We start from the raw sequence: 21,944 nt of genomic DNA on the forward strand, positions 1-21,944 counted from the left end.
CTTGTCGGACAACAGGTTCATTCCACCGTTTGAAATAAGGATCCATAAGACTATTTATCGAAGCATGATTCACAAGATTAGCTCCTGGTATGTCACTTGGTATTGATTTCCCATTTAGCGCCACGACTCATTCAGAATTGGGATTTGGCCACCATGCCCAATACTCCATCGCGCTCCTCCATGAACTTTGAAACGAGCCCGGAGGATGCTACGCCACACATAACTCGGATTATGGCCAAGAATAGTCGTAAGGTAGGAATTGTTCGGGAAATAACGCGCCTTAAAAATACGAGACACAAGGGAATTAGGTTCCGTCTGAAACATCCAATCTTGCTTGCCCAACATTGCTAAATTGAACGCCGAAAGATCCTTAAAGCCCATGCCTCCTTGAGTTTTATGCATCGACAACTTTTCCCAGCTTAGCCAATTGATACCGCGGTGGGAACTACGACCGTGACCCCACCAAAAAGAGTTCATCATTTTTTCGATGGAATTAATTAAATTAGATGGCAGCTGAAATATACTCATAACATAAGACGGAATAGCTTGCAAGACAGACTTTATCATGACCTCGCGCCCTGCCTTCGACAAACATTTGCTACTCCACGAATTGATTTTTTGGCCTATCTTTTCTTTTTTGTGGTAGACTGTCTTTGTCTATCAAATTAGTAAAATATTTAGTGGAAACGGAATAAAATATCTCAAAATGCAACACATATCAACAGTTCCATCATGAAAGTGGTTCCTTGGTGGAATTGGAATTGGAAGCTTTTCTTTGTGGAAGTTGTTGTTACTTGGTAAAGAATCACTTAGTCACACAGTTTAATTATTTTAAGAGTATTACTTTTCCCACCCTATGTCTTTCCTAGCGCGCCCTATTTTTTTCCAAAATTACCCTCGGGGATTTCCGGATTATATAATCCGGAATGAAGCAGTGCACAGAACTAAAACAGAACTGAAACAGATTTTCATGTCATCGTGGTTTTTATCATTTTTTTTTCAATAAATCATTATATATGTTTGTATAAAAGACAATTAACTTAAATATTATATCAAAAAATGATTATATATATATATATATCATTATACCAAAAAAAGTTGAATTTATATCATTACACATTTCACCTAATGATATACATTTCAACTAAACTAATGATATATATCTAATCTATGGCGCCGAAAGATCAATGGGACTATCATCCACTTCAACCTTCACACCAGGAGCAGGACCAGCACCAACCCTCTCATCGGGATCAAGATTTTCAACAACGTACAACTCTTCATCATCTTCTATGACCTCAACACCCGCCGCCTGACTTAGCTCATTATAATCTGCCATCCGGCTGACATATCTATCAGGCCATGTGTCTGCATCCTCTCGATGGTATTGTCTCCATAGAGCGGAAGTGGGAGGAATCGGACAACCATCCTTCAATTTCAAGGCCATAAAATGGTTGTCATTCACATATGCCAGACATATCAACGGATCGATAGTTGGAGGCGGCGGTGGACCACATAGAGGGAAAAAGGTTTCTGATTTCCCAATGGACAACACAACAACCGTTTGGTTGAATTTCTGTGCGATGAGGAACCCCATATCCGGCATTGTCATCCATTTATCCGATGGTGCAATGCCAATACCGGAGTAGGATAGAGCATCCAAGACCTCGTTATACCGCCTATCATCATTAATCATCCTCCGATAGCGGTCATTTTCTACACCGATAAACTCTTTGTAAAGGTTGTACCGGACTAATACATGATCATCAACAGTCAAGTTACGTAGGACCGCAACTGCTTGGAACCCACAATGGCCATCACCGGGTACATCCGTAACCTTTTCAATAAAGCCATGCATCCAAATTGGGATTTGGTCTTTGTTTGGTATGTGGACCTCAACGGGTGTTGGCTTCTTAGGATTTTTTGGAATTGGCTTAGGAGGAGTAGGAGACATGTTGCTTTTCCGTGCTCTCTTTCTACTTGTCCCTGTTGACCATGTCTGTGAACCCTGTGTTTCTTGCTCTTGGGAGTCAACAATCTCCCATAGGGAAGGGGACTGCCTTGTCGATCGAATGCTTTGCTTATCTTTCTTTGGAGCTCCTTTGGTGGTGACCTTATTTGGCGGTGGACGCATAGAGGTGGTTTCTGGTAAAACAAATTGCCGGAATTGTTCTTTCAAATGCACTTTCATGTTGTAATCGGCGTCCTTGAACCGCGCCTACAATGTGTAACAAAACAGTCAGAGGAAAACCAGTCAGAAACATGCCATTTTGTTACTACTGGTGACTTCCGGATTATACAATCCGAAATAGACAAGCTAATCCGGATTGTATAATCCGGAACTTCCCGATACACCCTTTGCATGAGCCTTAAATGCACTTGCATGGGGCGTAAATGCTACTTATCCGGATTACATATTCCGGAATACAACTGTTATGTCCGGATTATATAATCCGGATTGCACCAGTACATAATACAGAAACAGATATCCTGGGCAGAACATAAACAGAGACAGTTTTGAAAAAAATACCTGGAGAATATCCCATTATGGCAATAGAGAGATGTCTTCTTTTTTAAGCTTCGGGTCAACCTCGTACTCGAACCCCAACCTCTTCCAGTGGGTGTGAATTTCTTCCAAACGAATGGCGGTGTCGTTCTTGATCTTCAAAGCTAGCATACATGCACACGGTAACCCGTATGTGATCAAACTCAAACAACCACATCTTGATTTATCCGTACCAATTTCAAGTGCTTTATTGTACTCCACTACGAGATGATGCAAAGCTTCCCTTGAAATGTTCCAGATCAACCTAGACCACAACACCTTGTCTTTGAACCGATGTTCAAGCATGATAATGCTCGTCTGAAATGAAGCATGTATTGCGGTATGTTGCAGCTCTAGCATGGCATGAACGGATTTCCAGTTTGTGCTCAAATCACCCATACTACTACTCAGATACTTTTTCAACCGAGCGTGTGCAGATTCAGCTCTGTTTGTTGTAGTATTCCCCATATGAAGGTGTTTGTCAACCCAAAACCTCACAAACTTATCCTTAACCGGATCCAAAATTGTCTTTTCAACATAATCCAAAAACTTGGGAAATTTTGTGCATACAACTTTGAACCGGGTCCAATTATCAATATATGCTTCCTCCGTGTCGGAGTCCACAATAACCATCCATGCAGCCATCACAGTCTTCACAACCGAACCAGGCTTAATCGGTTGCCCATTCTTGCCTTTGAGATCCGTCACTTTGCAATCCACTTTACACTTTGCTCTCACATTTTGCCCAATGTGATATGAGCACAACAGAGTAGTAGCTTTAGGGAAAACCTTTTCCACGACATTGATCAAAGCATTGTCCTGATCAGTGACAACTACTTTGGGATAGAGATCTTTGGAGTGCAACATCTCACGACACCTCTCAAGAGCCCAATAAGCATTGTCTTGCCTCTCAGACAGCATATAGGCAAAAGCAATAGAGTATGTTTTCATGGTAGAAGTATTACCGACAAACTCAAGCAATGGAAGACGATACTTGTTTGTCTTGTATGTTGAATCCAACACAAGCACCGTGGAGAAAGTGTTAAACAACTTGATAGACTCTGGATGTGTCCAAAAAACATCACTGACTTCATCAGAATCATGATACTTCCTACAATGAAAAACGTAACCATTATCAACCAAAGACTTCAAGAGATGTTGCATGTCATTCCTCGTATCCCTAATGGACCGCCTATATCTGTAAGTAGCATTATAAACGTGTTTGATGGTAGTTGAAGTGGTACGGTTCCTCTTCTTTAAGTTGGTAAGCATTTGCCTCGGAGGAACATTAGATTCCACCATCTCTTCAAGGTGAACACGTTCATTTGGGTTTAGACGACCGACGGTTTTATGACCTTTCAACACATCTGTCATGCCATGGTTGTGTTTACCATCACCAACTTTGAGGCTCCACTCACCACCAGTCAACTAGTAACCTCTCAGCCTAAATGGACATTCACATTTAACCGAACCAGCTATCCCACGCCGACTATTTCTCTTGTACTCAGTGTATGAACCTCCCCTTTCACATATCAAAGTAACAAATGCATTTCTTCCGTTGCCACCGTTATCGGATTTACCAATAACAGTGGAAAACCCAAGCTTCCTAGCTTTCTCCCGAACCCACTCCAACAAATCATTCCGTGTTGCAAACTTGTGTTTGGTGGTAAAATGTTCGCGCTGGTCAATACAAACAGCAACAACTGGAGGTGGTACAACAGGAGGAATATGAGGAGGAGCATCCACTACTTTCGGGGGTGGTGGTGGGGGATTCTCGGATTTGGCATCTCCGGAATCATGTGCATATTCAAGTAAAAGAAGCTCTTCCACAACAGGAGGTTCATTCTGAGGTTCATCATCATTCAGGTCCATCATCATTCGAGGGATCAACAGGAACAACCATAACTAAAAACAGTGCAAAACAGAGTCAGAAAATGAACACAGCTTCTCTACTGCTGGTGTCCGGAAAATGTTATCCGGAATGCATGAACACAGTCCGGATTACGTGTTTCGGATAAGTACAGTGAAGATCATACAACGTGATCAAATCTTAATCGCCTAAAAATCGACTAGGGAAAGGTTTATATACACATTACCTTTGCATTCAGACGAAAATGATGATGTTAACACCCTTTTATGGCCAGATTGCTGCTCCAAACCAAGATTTCGCCCAAATGGAGTGTTTTTTAGAGGTGTAGGGAGTGTTTTTGATAAAGGTGGTCTGCTTCAGCTAAGTTCTGGAGAACTATATATAACCTAGCTATCCGGATTACATATTCCGGAAAAAGACGTCTACTTTTTCCCGCTTGTTTTGAATACAGGGCGTGCGGAATATCTTCTCCGGAATACAGCTCTTATGTCCGGAGTATGTTATCCGGATTGTATTTCAACTGACCAACCCCAAGTTTCGCAAGTCCTCACGAGACAGGGTGATTTTCAAACGGTACGGATTATACGTTCCGAATATTGTCCGGAATATATTTTCCGGATAAAGGGTATTTTGGTAAAAAAAAATAGGGCGCGCGAGAAGGCCATAGGGTGGGAAAAGTAATACTCATATTTTAATTGCATAAAAAATAGTCTTAATTACACTTGTAGTCCAAGTATAACGATAGAATTTGATCCTCTATTTTGTATCTACGTGTTTATCCTCAATTGCAATTGTGTGGTTCCCTTATTATTATTTTTTTTTTTTTTGGTAAAGATGAGATTGAGGTCCCAATATTTTCCATGATGTTATCCAAAAATAAATAAGAAGTAAAAGAAATCCGAGATTTCAAACTAGTTTTTTTTTTTTTTGGTACAAATTTCAAACTAGTTTTTATGAATACATGTTATGTATATCATGTACACGTTGATTATTAATTATTTATTTTTACTATCATGTACGTTAATTATTACTATTTACATAAAGTAAAAAATAAAAGTAAAATAAAGTAGTATTTCATCCATATAGTATTGTAAATGTGTGCCATTTAGTAAGGCCATTAATTATTTCTGTGAAAACCATTCATATGTAGCCCATCTTCAATTTGTAGAGTGAGCGTGGTTCTATATTTCACCAATCTATTTTGGTCTGCTAGTTTGAAGCTGTGACTACCTAACAGAACTGCAGAAAATATCTTCATATGTCTATATGCAAACTCCTTCCCAAGGCAAATTCTTGGACCCGCCTGTGTTAGGAGATCACATTGATAGTAAATTTACATAGAGATATATTGTGAGACTGTTTGAAAGAACTTATAAAAATAGGATATAACATATTTGAATACAATTTAATTTTATCTTTTGTCGTAGAAATTGTTTGTACATAAGCACTTATATTATATAATAAGCGATTATGCTACAAGCGCCTAATTAAGTTGTTCATACCTGGAAGGCCGTGAACTTAAAAGGGCTTTCTCTCTGAAAATTTCCATTTTCATCAAGCCATCTCTCTGGTCTGAATTGCTCAGCATCTTCACCCCACAAGAACTTCATCCTTCCCATGACATATGGTTGAAATGAAACAAGATCACCTTTCCTCACACTATATCCATCCGGCAACGTGTCATCTGAAAAACAATACTTGCTTTCCTATAAACAAACACCATAACATGAAATTAGTTAAGAGGTTCAATTTTTATATGACTCTTCTAAAGTGAACAACTCATGTAAAGTGAGTGATCTAAATTGTTAAAGATTAAATTAAAGACTAATATTCGTTAACAACTAGTAACAGAAGATTTAAGAAAACGCAACTTGCAACCAATGGAGCATGATTGTTTGTTTACGTAGTTAGGCCAATTGTGCCTACCTCTGCAACTATAGAGCATCTATAGTTTTGTATATTACTTAAATGAATTAGGGTTTATAACGTTACAAGACATATATAATATTACCGTTCAAATTACAACAATACTCTTGAACTGTACCGCAGGGTTGTCACCTCCACAACAAACAGTTTGGCCTAACACACGTTTGGGCCAAATGCAAGGGCAGGGGCGGAGGGAGCTTTGCACCAATATGCTAGCTTAGCTCCGGAGGCCTTTGCCCCTCTTTTGTGCATATGCATAATTAATCATAGATGGTTTGATACAGCAGCTTCATTTTCCTCATTTTATGTTTGATTTTTTGTTTGTTGTCCTTTGTGTATAGATATGTTTTAACATTGACTTTTCAGCTCTCAGGACAAATTAGTAGTATTGGAAAGTAATATATATATATATATATATATATATATATATATATATATATATATATATATATATATATATATATATATATATATGGCATATCAAGTGAGATGACTAACTATTGTGAGAGATGGGAGGCTTAAATTCTGACCCTTAGATTCATCTTTACGGTGGTATTCAATTGTAATAGCCACATCATAAACTTATGTCACCTTCATCTCATCTGCGTCTTTTCCTTTCTTCTTTTTCAACCAAATTAAACCCTTTCTGCATCTTCTCTCCCATATGTTATTGTTGCAATTTTATCTTTCAATTCTGATTTTTCCAATTCTTGGCAAGGCTTGTTCGATGAATCCACTGTATTTTATTTATCAAAAAAAGAATCACACTTGTTTAATCAAACCATCAAATTATCATTTGAATTTACCATTCGTGAATCAGCCCTTTTGAATGTGTTGTGAGCTTTGATGGTAAATACAACTTGTCTTTACTTTGGATTATTGTTGTTCACTGGTTCAATTTTTTGAGGAATTTGGGTTTAGAGTCGTCATAAATCTATGCCTTCTCCTTTGCAAAACTGACTTCTTTAATTAACAGTGATTCCCTTTTTGCAGAACCGGCTCAATTCGCGTCAATCCACCATGAGAAATTTCAACCCGTATTTGCAGTATCAGTTTTCGGCCACAGATAATCACTAAATTGGTTTTAGATGATCAGATCTAACGATTGAGTGAGCGATTCAAAAAATTATTCGATGATTGATTATGTTCTTCATCTCTATACATCTCTATGAGTGGCCAGCCATTGATGAGTGGTTTTGGAGTTGAAGAGTTTTTTTAAAAATCTGTTTGTAGAGTTATTTATTGGTTCTAATTTCATGAATTTTTCCTTTGATTAAAATATAATAATATAATTAGTTCTCACTTTAAATCCAAAATAAAATTCAGTAAAACATTTATATGATATGTTGAATTAAATCTGTATCTGGAATGGGGAAAAGAAAGAAAAAGGATCAGTTTCACATTGTTGAGATGAACTGGAATGGAATACAAAATAATAATATATGTTAAACTGAATCTAGCAATCAAATTGTTGAGATGTGATGCAAGGAAAGAGTTGGAACTATAATCGGAAGAAGAAAGAGAAAGAATAATCCCATGTATAGAGAAAGGAGAGACCACATAAAAATCTGAACCGTTAAGATTGATCTAAGGGTTGTGGTTTAACCCTCTCATCTCTCACAATAAAACTCCTCTCATTTGATATGTCCTCTATTTTTATATATAGAATAAAATAAATTTATCTAATAACTTGCAACTAGCCTTATATTTAAGGGGGAATTAGTCACTTTAGTCCCTGAATGGGAGAGGATTCGTCACTTTAGTCCCTGAATGAAGAGAAATTGCAAAACAGTCCCTGCATGGTCAATTTCATGGACTAAAGTGACTAACGGAGTCTACATTCAGGGACTAAATTGACTAACGAAGTTTGCATTCAGGGACTAAATTGACTAACAAAATCTACATTCAGGGACTATTTTACAATTTATCTGCATTCAGGGACTAAAGTGACGAATCCCTTCCGATTCAGGGACTAAATTGACTAATTCCCCTATATTTAAGAGCAGTTTTTTCCTTTTAAAAAGAGCATATAATTAGGGACAGAGATAATACCACTGGAACTGGTGGATGGAGCCTGAGTGTTTCAGTCAAAGCTGCATGCAGGTACTGCATCTTTTCCATGCTTTCTTCAGTAATTCTGGCTGCAAGTTCATCAATGGTTGATCCATCTTCTACTTTTGTTGCCTCCCTAATCTCTTGTGCAATTTTTTCCTGAACATGAGGATGCTTGCAAAGTTGGTAAAGAAACCAGGAAAGAGTGATTGCTGTTGTATCTTTCCCTGCAATGATAAAACTCAAAATTATGTCTTTAAGGTACTTTGAATCTGTCTCATTCAATTCCAGAAACCTTGACAAAATGTCTCCTTTCAACTCAGAAGAGTTATTTTGTGGCTTTTGAGATTGTTCAATCTTGCTTTTGATTACTGTGTGCACGTATTCGTCGATCACTCTAAGGTTTTTTTTTTAAGTACTGCTTGTTGTATAAATTCGTCATAATAATTATCTCTGAATAATAATCAACATATATAAATACAAGCCTCAATAAAATATAACTAAAAGAGAGAACAATAAACGTATCTGTTCTTCAAATTGCGATAATTTGATGTCGGCAAAATCGAAGTAAACAAACATGAAACCATGAAAGTGATAACCTGCAAAACACTAAACCATTATTATGTAACCTGAGGCGTGACATAGTCACTGTCCTTGAGGATTTTATCCGCCTCATAAGCGCATATCCTCCCATGATACAACAGTTCTTCCCTGATATGAATCATATCAGAGGTGACAGAACAACTTGAATTTGCTAAACACATGAGATATAACCCAGGAAAAATATTGAAAAAGAAGAAGTTTTGTGTAGGTGAAAAAGTGGTATTTTACTGATCAGGAAGTGTTACTCCAAATTGCTAAGAGAGAAAGTATATATTTAAGTATGCTTTTGTGGATGTGGTGATCTCTAATGTACAAAGTATGTTTCTGGTTGTTTTTCAAACGTAAAAAGACCTCTCTTATTATAATATATATTCCCAAGATATATGTGTGAGAACATGCCACTAATTCCACAAAAATAGCCACATGACTAAAACCATTTTTTCAGTTGAGAAAATTAAGGTAAGGATTAATTGACTAAGTAAGCATACTGAGATAAGGATTAATTGACATGGTTAGCTTATTTAGAAAATGATAAAAACATGTGGAAACATCATTTTTGGATGGACTTAGATAGAATTAACTTTTGAAATAAAATAAAACTCTAAAATTACAACAATCCCCCACATATTTCAAAAGTTAAACTAAAAGGTAAAAAAGAGTTTTTCCTGGGTAAACATCGTAGATGTAATGCATCGGAACGGTGTAGCAAGCTATGGAACCCGTCCTAGATTAATAAGATTTAACACACAGTGAATTGGTTTAGCAAATTATGGAACCCAAGACACTTGTTGTATGCCAGAGGTCTCATAATCACACTACACCCCCACAATTCATGCTGTTACGCGGTTGTGCGCGAATAGGCCGTGCGCGTGCCTGGTATTCATGAGTGCTCTAGAGATTTTGCCAAGATCTCATGCAAGCGGCCCCACTTGACACTCATATAGGCGATTTCATCAAGTGTATGCTGCAAGTCATACACCACCCATAAGGGATATGATAATCGTTGAAAGCATTATAGCTTATCCTCTCCATATTGCAGTGTCTAGCACTTACTCAAATACACCATAGGAAAGAGACTAGGATTAAATTTAGCGCTAGCAGAACTAACATGTGACTTGTTCTTACCACATTGAACCTTCTTCATGGGATCTCCAATCACAAAGGTTGGGTTCCTATCACATGTCAATTTCGATTGGCTTAAGTCTCAATCCCCTCGATGCTCACAAATTTATTTCATCCCAGGGGCTTTATTAGTACGTACTTTACACACATTGATGAAGACAAAAATTTCTTTCATCAAAGAATATTGACTAAGACGTCTCTCAATCAATTAATCTCATATTTACCAAGTTAACAATTATAAACTTGTTCTTCATAATAAATTCATACAGGTCTGCTTAGGTGTCTACTAAGCGACAACAAATTCATCAGTAAGATAAATCTACTTATTGATTTATTCTCATTGGATTCATATCTATTTGACATCTTTGTATTATTTTAATACAAAGGTTTATCCATTCTGTAAACAATATCTCATATATTATGAAACTAATTTACATAATATATTTCATCAGATCTACTTAGATAAATACTAAGCGACAAACCCCCACATTGGGAAAATATGACTCTGTGTGAATTTATATTATACAGGTTTACTTGAATAATTTTCAAGTGACAACGGTTCCACAATGAAAAATAAATCCCATAAATATATATTTTCTCATAAACAAATTTCATTAAACATCATTGTCTTGTTCTAATACAATGGATAACCCATACTATATTTTTTCATAAATTTATCAATAAAATAACTCCTCGATCTTCTTTTATATAAGTGTTGGCATCATAAGAAATGCTCAACAATTTAGATCCAAACCACAAACTGAATACACATAAAATATACTCTTAAAGCAAATCGTCACTGTTACCACTAAACCACAAAAACTAACAGAAACTATCAATGTCACAATATCTAAAAACATGATAGCATATATATTTGTCAACTACAAATGAGTTGCACAATACACCATAAACACAAGTGATAACTATCAACCTTTGAAAATACATTGGCTATATATTTCAATTTTGATAAACCAAACCAATTTTATCTACTGCCCATCACTAATTAACACTTAACATATATAGCATTAAATCTCAACATAGAATATGAGTTCAAAAGTAGGGAAAACTAAGTGGTATCCAACTAACACTGTCACAACATTCATATTTCATTCCGGCACAGTTTTCAGATTTGTTTGTTGATTAAAGTCAAAGCTATGCATCATGTTTCTATTAACAACCACATTAAGCCCCAATACGGCCCTCCAAAGTAATAGTGACATTATTAAAAGAATATCAATGGATAAATTAAACTCAATCATATGCAACCATTAAATATGAAAAGCCACTCTTTTTAGATATAATAAAGTAGAAATAGCATATAGTTCAATAACACTCTAGACAGTTCATCCCATTACTTCTTAAATTTAATATAGTGTACTTCAAAGTTATTCAAGTCCAGGATGACATTGGTTTTAAACAAAACATTCATTTATAAAAAGAACCAAATATTATGATTCATTTTAACCTATTCAAAATCAGTAAGCTGAAAAACATCCAAGACCCCATATGCTATATGTTCTCATGGCTTAAGAATATGTGAAGATATACACACAAAACTCATGACAAAATAATAACCGTATCATAGATCCCTAATGTAGATCATGTAAATGATATACTTGCACATTCTAATAAGACTAAAATACTGTAAAATGCAACATACCATGAATGACATTTCAGCTGCCACGTTTTCTCCAAAACAGGACACGGCATCCTCATCTCCATGGTCAACCAAATGAAGGGTTCTTGCCATCCAATGTCACAAGATAATCTAATAATTTTGTTCGTTTGGGTTTGCCATCATCATCTACAAGAGCACTGTCATTTGCAACCTCCTTTATTCCTTTCATTTTGCACCTCATTTATCTCCATGCTCTTCAAAGGTTAATTCACGATAACAAACTTGGCTTTCAGATCAAATTTCTAGCACATAACAAATAAAATAATATCAAATTTATAACCTTTCAAAAACAATTGACCCGATCACATTTTACTTCAAATTAATATGAATTACTAAACTTCACATGGTAATTTGGAGATAAAACCATATAATATTGATATTGGTTCTTATGCTTCATGATTCTTTTTACAGCTTTACCATTAAACAATTAATAAAATCCTCAAGATTGTTGTATAAATTCGTCATAATAATTATCTCTAAATAATAATCAACATATATAAATACAAGCCTCAATAAAATATAACTAAAAGAGAGAACAATAAACTTATCTGTTCTTCAAATTGCGATAATTTGATGTCGGCAAAATCGAAGCAAACAAACATGAAACCATGAAAGAGATAACCTGCAAAACACTAAACCATTATTATGTAACCTGAGGCGTGACATAGTCACTGTCCTTGAGGATTTTATCCGCCTCATAAGCGCATATCCTCCCAGGATACAACAGTTCTTCCCTGATATGAATCATATCAGAGGTGACAGAACAACTTGAATTTGCTAAACACATGAGATATAACCCAGGAAAAATATTGAAAAAGAAGAAGTTTTGTGTAGGTGAAAAAGTGGTATTTTACTGATCAGGAAGTGTTACTCCAAATTGCTAAGAGAGAAAGTATATATTTAAGTATGCTTTTGTGAATGTGGTGATCTCTAATGTACAAAGTGTGTTTCTGGTTGTTTTTCAAACGTAAAAAGACCTCTCTTATTATAATATATATTCCCAAGATATATGTGTGAGAACATGCCACTAATTCCACAAAAATAGCCACATGACTAAAACCATTTTTTCAGTTGAGAAAATTAAGGTAAGGATTAATTGACTAAGTAAGCATACTGAGTCATGGTTAGCTTATTTAGAAAATGATAAAAACATGTGGAAACATCATTTTTGGATGGACTTAGATAGAATTAACTTTTAAAATAAAATAAAACTCTAAAATTACAACACTGCTTCCGTTCCAATGTTCAGGAACCGCTGAACCTTCCAGAGAAAGTTAACATACCGAAACATAATAGCAGCACTAGCTTCATCAAAAGCATTAGAAAATTGTGTGCCTTCTCTATAGGTTCCACACATTGTGTCCAATTCTACACCAAGAATAACTTTGAATACAGAATCTAGAGTTGATTTCATTAATAGGTCCTGCCAATAAGCAAGATATGCAGATTAGACCAAGATTGTTACTACCTCTGTCTCTAAGTATATGATCTTGTTGACTAAATCATAAAAATTAAGAAAGTTGATTGTAGTATTAAATTTACTACTACTGGTTGCAGAAAAAGATGTAACATAATACGTAATTATGATATGTTGGTAATGAAATATTTAATGCAGTTAAAATTTAAAAAAATTGTCTTATATAAAGTGACAAGGGAAAATTTCAAGAGGTTATATAGTTAGGGACGGAGGTAGTATTACGAAGATATAAGAATTTTTTGTATTTCAAACCAAGCAAAATTTTACCTGCAGCTCAATAATATTGTTTGAGGTTGCAGCTTCAGACACTATCCCTGCAAGTTTTACTGCATTAGATTTGAACACTGAGCTGCTGAAATCTCTCAATAACTTAGTTGAGAATTGATAGCTTGCTGATTTTCTCTGATGTCGCCACTTCTCTCCATCTACCGTAAATATACCATCTCCCAGTAGATCTTCCAAGACACTATGGTGATACCAACCCTGCAATAGATGAAGATGTTTTAGTAACTATGAGTTTGGGCCAAACCTAGGTGGAACATTCTCGCCTTAATGACATGTCGACGTATTAGTAACTATGAGTTATACCTTGCCATAGTTTGAGAAGTTCGTCGCCAGTATATGCTCAATATTAGCAGGATCTGAAGTGTACACTTCACTTCTATTGAAGCTAAGCAACCTATAAGTTTTTCTTTTGCTTGTGAGGTCAGTCATGTACTCAAGCAGCCTATGAAAGTTGAACAGTTGGTGCAAGACTGTGCCAGCAACAGGGTGATATCTTCTTTTCTTCTCAAAAAATCTACTGCCATGGATTTTGATGATAAAACCAGCTAAACCAATTGCTATTAGTATTGGAAAAAGAGGTTTCAGTGCAAAGGGAAAATCAATGAATTCCATTGCTTTTTTTTTTATTTGTTAGAGACATAGTTAGTTGCTTGTAACTAATTATATATCTCTTCTCTAATATTTTTTTCTAACCAATATGTGATCTTTTTTTTGTCCCAACCAATATGTGAACTTCAATACTAGGGGACTAACATATATATATGTAAAGGGCAATCCATAATACGGTGTGATTTTTTATACGCGCATGAATGATATATTGAAAGTTTGATGTCGTGGTTGCATTAATTTAAGTAGTGAAGGAGGCGTAATTCGATTTCCACATTTAGAAATTCATTCACCTAATCATGTTTTCAATTTTGATCGGTGTTCAGACCAAAAATGTAATTATAAACATGTTAAGAATATCTAGAAGAAAAATTCTATGGTGAAGTCATGATAATGACTTTTTTGATGAAGTTAAATTTACCATATCATATAGTATATAATTCAGCAATACTGTATTATGAAAAAAAATACTAATATACAGGATTTTGCAGCAATTAACCACCAAACCAACACTATAAGTACCTTAATTTTCTTAAGTAACTCATAGCATGTCATCACTGGCATGCAATGGTCTCTGATGACTTAATTTACTTTGGATCCCTGCAAAAACCACAAATAGTCACTTGTTAGCTAGTGAGAAATGAGAAATGACTTGTACGAAAAGAAGGAAAAATAAAGTAAGGAAAAGGAAATCAGGTGCATTAAAAAAAAACAGCCAGAAGATGATGCTGAGGCTATTCTGCCACTGCTTCTCTTACTATTCCAGTAATTTAGTCTAAAACTCCAAATTATTTTATTAATCTTAAGATGAATTTAATTTAATTTAATTGAGACTTTATGATAACGTTTAGCCTTAGAGTGGTCCACCAACAGAACACTAACTTAAATGGCATCGGCCGTTATATTATTGGCTAAACAAAATAGCTAAACAAAATAACTTTTTCAAAAAAGTCAGTTTCGTGACTGCACCGTAGAAGTGCCCTATCTAGAAACCGTGAAATTAAGAGGAATTTTTATAAATTTAAGTAGAATCAAGACGGGTCGTTTGATTGTCGGGATAAGGAGACGGAATATGATACATTTATCGTACATGCTTAAATCCTATGTTTGATACACCAAAGAGATAAGATAAAATAAACCATTTTTCTATCATATCATAACTTGTCTTTGTATTGTTTATCCTGAGTATAGACTAGTTTAAAAATTATCCTGACATGATTAAGAATTCATTCCTTATTTATTACCATGATATTCTGTCGTTTTTAAAATGTTGTCATTCCTTACTTATTTATAAACTAATTACATGTCGTTTTTAAAATATTTAATTAATTACGAGAATAATTTTTTCATTTAACTATAATAAAATAATGATATAATCTTTGTTATCATGTGCACATCAAACACATATGATTAATGTTTATCATGTTCATATCATATCTCATCTCTATCCAGTTCTATATCATATCTTATCTCTATCTTATTTTGACCAAAAAACGAGTCCTAAGGAGTTTTAAGACAATGGGCAACGCGGAGGTTCTTCATTCCAAACCATTCACGTAATCATCATATTATAATTAACATCATTGCTTTGTCATTAATGTAGTTTTACATTTTCAAAAACCAAGATTCATGTGGTAACAATAAAACTTGTAAAAAGAAAATGATTAGATTCTTGTGGTTACGATAAAACTAGTAAAAACCAAAGGAAATTTTAAGATTTATTTGATTTGTGAAATTATATGTTTCGCTTTTGATTATAAAAATATTATTTTATGTTCATTTTTCAAAGATCTGTATACTAATAGTAAAATAAAAAAAAAATCTAGAACTGTTGAGTTCTAAAACATATTTGCACCAAAGCAAATTTTTCCTTATTTTTTTGTGTTCTACCTGAGTTCAACAATGAACCTTCAAGTTCTGGGGTCACTAGTGAAAACTACTATGTTGCCCGTAAGTTAGAGAATGACAGTGGAATATTTACAAAAGGACACTTTCACGGCTGAGTCGGATAGATAACCAAGTCTACAGAATGTGAGGAACATGGACAAAGTTATGAATTTTGGTCGTGGTGTATATATTTGATTAAATTGACGGTTAGCTTGGCAAAATCACGATAGACAAGCACAAAGTGAATACCGGTCACATGACTGAAAGATGAAGTAAAATTGCAATTAAAAATCTTCTTTTTATACTATTTAGTGAGTAGTTGTATAAGTTTGTTAAGTTTTTCAAACAACAGGGGTCATATGTATGTTAATGTTAGTTATGTCGAATTTCTGGTAGCAGGCTTTGATTCAAGCTTGATTTTCATTCCTTCTGGACATGGAGCTTTCCAAGCTTTAAAATGAAATTGTGTTACACTTTGACAAAATACGGAAACTGATTTTTAACAGACTTACCAAACATATAGTATCTCTGTCTTTGCTGTTAGTTTCCAAACAAATGCCAAGGACACTTGTGAAACTTTGCTGTTAGTTTCCAAACAAATGCCAAGGACACTTGTGAAACTTGTGTTAATAAATAAAAAATGCTAAACCTAAAACAAATTATGTTAATGAATTGAGGACACATTCAGCTCATCTGAACTTGAATCCTCCAAAGTCAATGAAGTTCAGCCACAACCAAGCCTCATGTAGTTGAAGCTCTCACATTGAACAAAGTGAACATTCCTGTCAGCTTCATCATACTGAACTAGTCATCTCCATTGAAGCATCATGCAGTTATGTTCCCATATTGAACAAAAAGTAGGCTTCACCATTTGTTCCCACCCCAGTTGCCGCCACGACCTCTACCACCACCATTGGAAAACCTATCACTTGAAAATCTACCGTTCCTGCCACCACCTGAAAACCTACTACCCCCACCACGACCACCACCATCACCAAATCTACCCCCTCTTGATTGATCTCTCTGTTGCAGACGTGGCAATTCTTTCAACACCTCTAATCTTACATCTGAGACATTTTCCTTACCTAAAGAACAAATATGATTGAGTTAAAATATGAAAATAAAAAAAAATAAAAAAAATGTCTAACTATACTCTTTAAAAGTGATGATTCAAGCGAAATTCTCTACCAGCAAGATATGTATCTAAATCTTCGGCTGCTACATCAAAAACAACACCATTTCCATCTGCAGTGATAGTAAGACCTTTCACAGCCTCAACCTTCTCTTCAGGCAAAAACCTCCTCAAGATTTTATATGCAAAACTGACAACAGTAGATGAAAGAGCAAGTCAGACAAGTTGAACGGGTTCCTATAACTGATAATTGTGCAGAGTACATAATGAAACACAGACACGCATGCAGAATTATAATATCATGAAAAATAATCCTAGTTTACATTATACTGATTAAAGTTAAATGTATATGCCATAATTTGTAACCACCAGGGTCTAGCAAAAGTGGTTGGTGCACAATGTGTGAGTGTTGTAAATTCCAGATACTGAGTTCAACTCCTACTGATAAAAAACTGACATAATAAGTTCGTAACCAAATTCATTTGTAAAGTTCTTACGTTGGGGTAAAGATAGGTTTCCCGTTCTCGAGAAGTAATGTAACATAGTTCTCCATTGAAGAGAGAAGAGATCTTTTCTTGATCTCAGTATAACCCTGCACATACATGATAAACCTCTCATAAAAAAAGTAGAAAGAAAAAAAAAACATGAAGGATTTGGTATTTTTTAAAATAATTGCAAGGAAAAAAATGGAGAAAAAGAGGAAGAAAAATGACTCACAACAGCCTTGGCAAGAGCCTTTGCAAATAAATCAACAACTGATAAACCGGAGTTATTCAAAAGCTCCTCAGCAGCAGACTTGAATGCAGGAATCACACTGCACTTATGACACATTTTAAGAGCAAAATACAGCATTAAACAAAATAGGCAAATAAAAACATACCTATCTTTGTACCAAAAGATAAACATACCTATCAGACACCTGCATAATCATTTCTGCAGCTTCTCTGCCAACAGCTTTGGCAATATCATTGGCCTGAGGGGCAGATATATGTTCAAATTTAACACCTGACTCTCTCTCTATTTTAGGTATATTTGACCTCCTTGGATCATAAAGCATAACAGCAACTCCAGTGTTGCCTAAAAATGGAAAGAAAGAATAAAATGTCGTATAACCCAAAATTTTATAACCGCAATGTAAAACAATAGTAAAATCTGATGGATACCTGCTCTTCCTGTGCGCCCAGAACGATGGATATAGGCTTCTACGTCCCTTGGAGGTTCACACTAAATCAAGTACAAATATCAGCATACAATGTCGTGATGAATTTACCAACGATCCATAGTATCGCATGCATAAGCATCAAAAGTACCTGAATAATTAACTGAACATCATTAATATCCAGACCCCGCGCTGCCACGTTTGTGGCAACTAATGTCATGAATTTCCCAGACCTGAAGCCAGACAAAGTAACCTGCCAGTGACAGGACACAATCAAAAGAGAAAATTGAAAAAAAGAAACACATCAAGTTCATAAGTATACTGAAGTTTCAACTATAACAAAATTCATTAATATCTCACCTCGCGTTGTGCTTGCTGAATGTCACCATGGAGAGCTCTTGCTCCAGGCAACAACTCTGCAAGCTGAGATGCTGATTCCTTTGTCTCGGTGAATATAATCGTTCGACCTTCACTGAATTAGAACAGTGTACCGAACGAAACAATGAAGATTAAAATTCAACAGGAAGATCTATCTTATGTGAATATAATCCAAAATCGAATCATTAAATCACCTGCTGTAACATCGAATAATGTCTGGGATAAGCTGGGACCTAGCAGAACCAGTACAAGGAAGAATATAATGCCTAACACTGGTACTAGCCTTCATTTTTGTATTTCCAACAAGGTCAGCAGTTTGCTTATCTTCTTTAAGAAATCTTTTTGCGATCTGGTAAAAACAAAAATAAGATAATGTCAAAAGACCCCAAATATAACATACAATCAGCATAAAGAAGAAATTATCACATAGAAATATACATTCTTAACCCATTCTGGCAAAGTAGCACTGAATAGAAGTGTCTGAACTTGATCAACATTTTTTACCTTACCTGCAAAGATATAAATTGTTAAACACACAATTGCTGCAAATTTTGACACTGTTAGCAGTATCCCATGCATTGGGAGCAAATAAATAGATAAATAAAAACACACACCTAGAATCAATTCAACATCTTCAACAAAACCCATCCTCAACATCTCATCTGCTTCATCGAGGACACGAAACTTTAGTTGGCTGAGGTCAATACTTCCCCGCACTATATGATCCTACATTGGTGAATTCAACAGTGAAACAATAAAGCAATTTCCAAATATTGTCTTAGACACAAAATCTTTCTTACAATCTACCCTTACACGAATTGATATTCATATCAAGAAAACAGCTACATATAATCAATTAGTATCACACCAATTACCTTTATGCGGCCCGGTGTGCCAATAACAATATCGACGCCTCTCTCAAGCTTGATTTCTTGAGCTTTATATGGAGCTCCTCCATATAAACAACAAGAAGTCAATCCCATTGCCCCACCGTAAACTTCAAAATCAGCATTCACCTAATGCACAACACCCCACACACAGTAAGCAACAGAATAACATCCAGCCAGCAATGCAAGCACAAGTACAAATTGCGGCTGTACCTACCTGACAGGCCAACTCCCTCGTAGGTAAAAGCACAAGAACACTTGGTTTCGGAGTCCCCCCATAGCCACCCTTCCTTGATTCTTTTGCATTGCCATTCGTCTCTTTTGTTTTGGCGTTTGATTCTTTTGCTTTGCCATTTGTTACAGATTCTAATATGGGCAATACAAAGGCAAGTGTTTTACCCTGCAGATTCACAAAAGTAGACAATTCGGATCAAATAAGGGTCTGTTTGTATTGTCTTTTGGTTTATCTACTGGTATAAGAGTAATTAATTAATGATGCACTTCCAACTATAATACATCAGGACAAAATGGACTGAAATTACACACAACTTTAGCAATTTTATAATAAATAACTACAAAACATTGATACGAACACTCGACATGACACTTATACTGACACGTTATCATCGGACACGCTTTCAATGTAAAATGTCGATGCTATAGATAAAGAAAGGGAAAAGAAATGAAGAGAATGACACCTGACCTGACCAGTGCGAGCTCTACCAACCAAATCACAACCTTGAAGAATGATATCAAAAGTCATAGCCTGAATAGGAAACAATGACTCAATTCCCTTTTCCTTCAACTTTTCTCTCAACGGATCAGATATCTTAAATTTAGAAATCCCATTGGGATCCTCCACCTTGTTTTCCATTACTACAAATTCTTCTTCAGACTTTGCTTTTTTCTTCTTATTCTTCTTTTCTTTATCCAACTCTAAACTATTCTCATTATCGTCTCCATTGGTCGTCGTCATTGTCTCTAACACGGAAGCCTTACGCTTCGTCTTCTTCGAAACCACATCTGGAGGTTTTCTTGTTGTTGTTTTCTGAGATTGAACCTTCTGGTTCGGTTTGAGATTGGGTTTTTTTCTTGTTACGTTTAGATTCAGCAGACATGGCGGCGTAGTGAGGTGTAAAATGTGGAGAAGAAAGAGGAGTGATGATCCTTGCCCTGCGTTGGAAACATTCTTCAAATCCAAATATATATACTTTTTTTCTTCTTATAACAATCTTTTTTGTCAGGTACCCAAATCCGTTAACTAAATAATTGTCGCTTTATTTTTTATTCTTTATTTCATTTTCAAAATATTTAATTATTTTCCACAATATATATATACACTCATTAATCCTTAAAAAATCTCTATTAATAAAATTTGAGGTGTTTAGAGATTATTTAGGCCCACTCATTGTTACATTATCATGTCTTTTTACGAATATGAGAGTACAGATTAAATTTGGTCACTCACAATGATTTAAACCGGATATCCTCTTCACGTAACTATAGAGATTAATCCCTCAAACCTTATGAGGCCTAAACGGACGGCAAATTCTTCCTAAGAGTTTTAACTCTGCTGCATACTCAATGCTGGATTCGAACTATGGTTTTGTTGAATCTATGAAGTATAGCTTTTTCAAAATTCATATGGTGCCATGTAATTTTGTCAAATTTACTATCAAAGTTGGGGAATTTGTTACTTGTCTGTTGCGGATTTTGCCTTTGAAAAAAATAAATAATTCAAAATCCAGTTACAGCCTTTGTAACTTAATTTTTCATGTTATTTTTTTTTATCCTGTTAACTCTATATTTTGGTTGAAAGAGCTAGTCACATTTAGTGTCCGACATGTGTCAAATAAGAAGATTCTTGACTTTAGAAATGAACATTTGGCATATGATCGTTTCAAATGCTTATATTAATGAATTAAGATCTAATTTGTTTCTTGTCGTTCAATTTAGTCTCCGACAAAAAAAATAATACCAAATTAGTCCCTAATATTTTTAATTTGGAGAAAAATTAATCACTTTGTAATAATGAGTCGGAGATTAATTTGTCTTTCATACAAAAATGTTTGAAACTAATTTGGGTTTATTTTTATTTTTATGAGGAACCAAATTGAATCATTGTGACCAAAGAGCGCTTACATGGGATATGACGCATGTCTCTTTTAGATTAACCAAAGTCCTGAGTGTCACCTGAATTTTGTCAAATTAAGGTCAATCCAAAAATGCACTGTTTCATTAATATCACGTTCATTTCACGTTGGGATGCAAGAAAATCAAATGATGTGCCTAAAAGATGTTATTAAAATCGTTTTGATTTCCGAAAAGCTTCTGCTT

The 21,944-nt window shown here is 35.2% G+C and overlaps 1 protein-coding gene, 1 long non-coding RNA gene and 2 pseudogenes across 3 annotated transcripts; 1 reads left to right on the plus strand and 3 right to left on the minus strand.

Annotated features, from left to right (window-relative positions):
- Window positions 1-1,003: 1,003 nt before the first annotated feature.
- Window positions 1,004-5,246, minus strand: LOC146958529 (PKS-NRPS hybrid synthetase cheA-like; annotated as a pseudogene).
- Window positions 5,247-5,434: 188 nt separating this feature from the next.
- Window positions 5,435-14,290, minus strand: LOC146958530 (cytochrome P450 704C1-like; annotated as a pseudogene). Its single transcript, XR_015024674.1, has 6 exons — window positions 13,862-14,290; window positions 13,541-13,756; window positions 13,020-13,219; window positions 8,394-8,811; window positions 5,918-6,121; window positions 5,435-5,718 (listed from the first exon to the last, which is right to left on the minus strand). The product of XR_015024674.1 is annotated as a cytochrome P450 704C1-like (transcript).
- LOC146958531 (uncharacterized) lies at window positions 8,369-13,007 on the plus strand. The gene is made up of 2 exons (XR_015024675.1): window positions 8,369-8,444; window positions 8,564-13,007. It is a non-coding gene; the product is annotated as an uncharacterized LOC146958531 (long non-coding RNA).
- Window positions 14,291-16,452: 2,162 nt separating the features above from the next.
- LOC146958532 (DEAD-box ATP-dependent RNA helicase 7-like) lies at window positions 16,453-21,225 on the minus strand. The gene is made up of 15 exons (XM_085740052.1): window positions 21,076-21,225; window positions 20,311-20,780; window positions 19,825-20,007; window positions 19,596-19,736; window positions 19,335-19,446; window positions 19,159-19,229; window positions 18,915-19,069; window positions 18,703-18,814; window positions 18,494-18,595; window positions 18,347-18,407; window positions 18,092-18,260; window positions 17,901-17,997; window positions 17,681-17,775; window positions 17,240-17,373; window positions 16,453-17,136 (listed from the first exon to the last, which is right to left on the minus strand). The coding sequence occupies exons 2-15, from the start codon at window positions 20,581-20,583 to the stop codon at window positions 16,916-16,918; spliced, it is 1,926 nt and encodes a 641-aa protein (XP_085596178.1). The 5' UTR covers window positions 20,584-20,780; window positions 21,076-21,225; the 3' UTR covers window positions 16,453-16,915.
- Window positions 21,226-21,944: the final 719 nt, after the last annotated feature.

This window comes from Medicago sativa, chromosome 1 (genome assembly GCF_051527215.1).
Source record: "Medicago sativa cultivar Bolivia chromosome 1, Bolivia_mono, whole genome shotgun sequence".
Classification (NCBI taxonomy): Eukaryota; Viridiplantae; Streptophyta; class Magnoliopsida; order Fabales; family Fabaceae; genus Medicago; species Medicago sativa.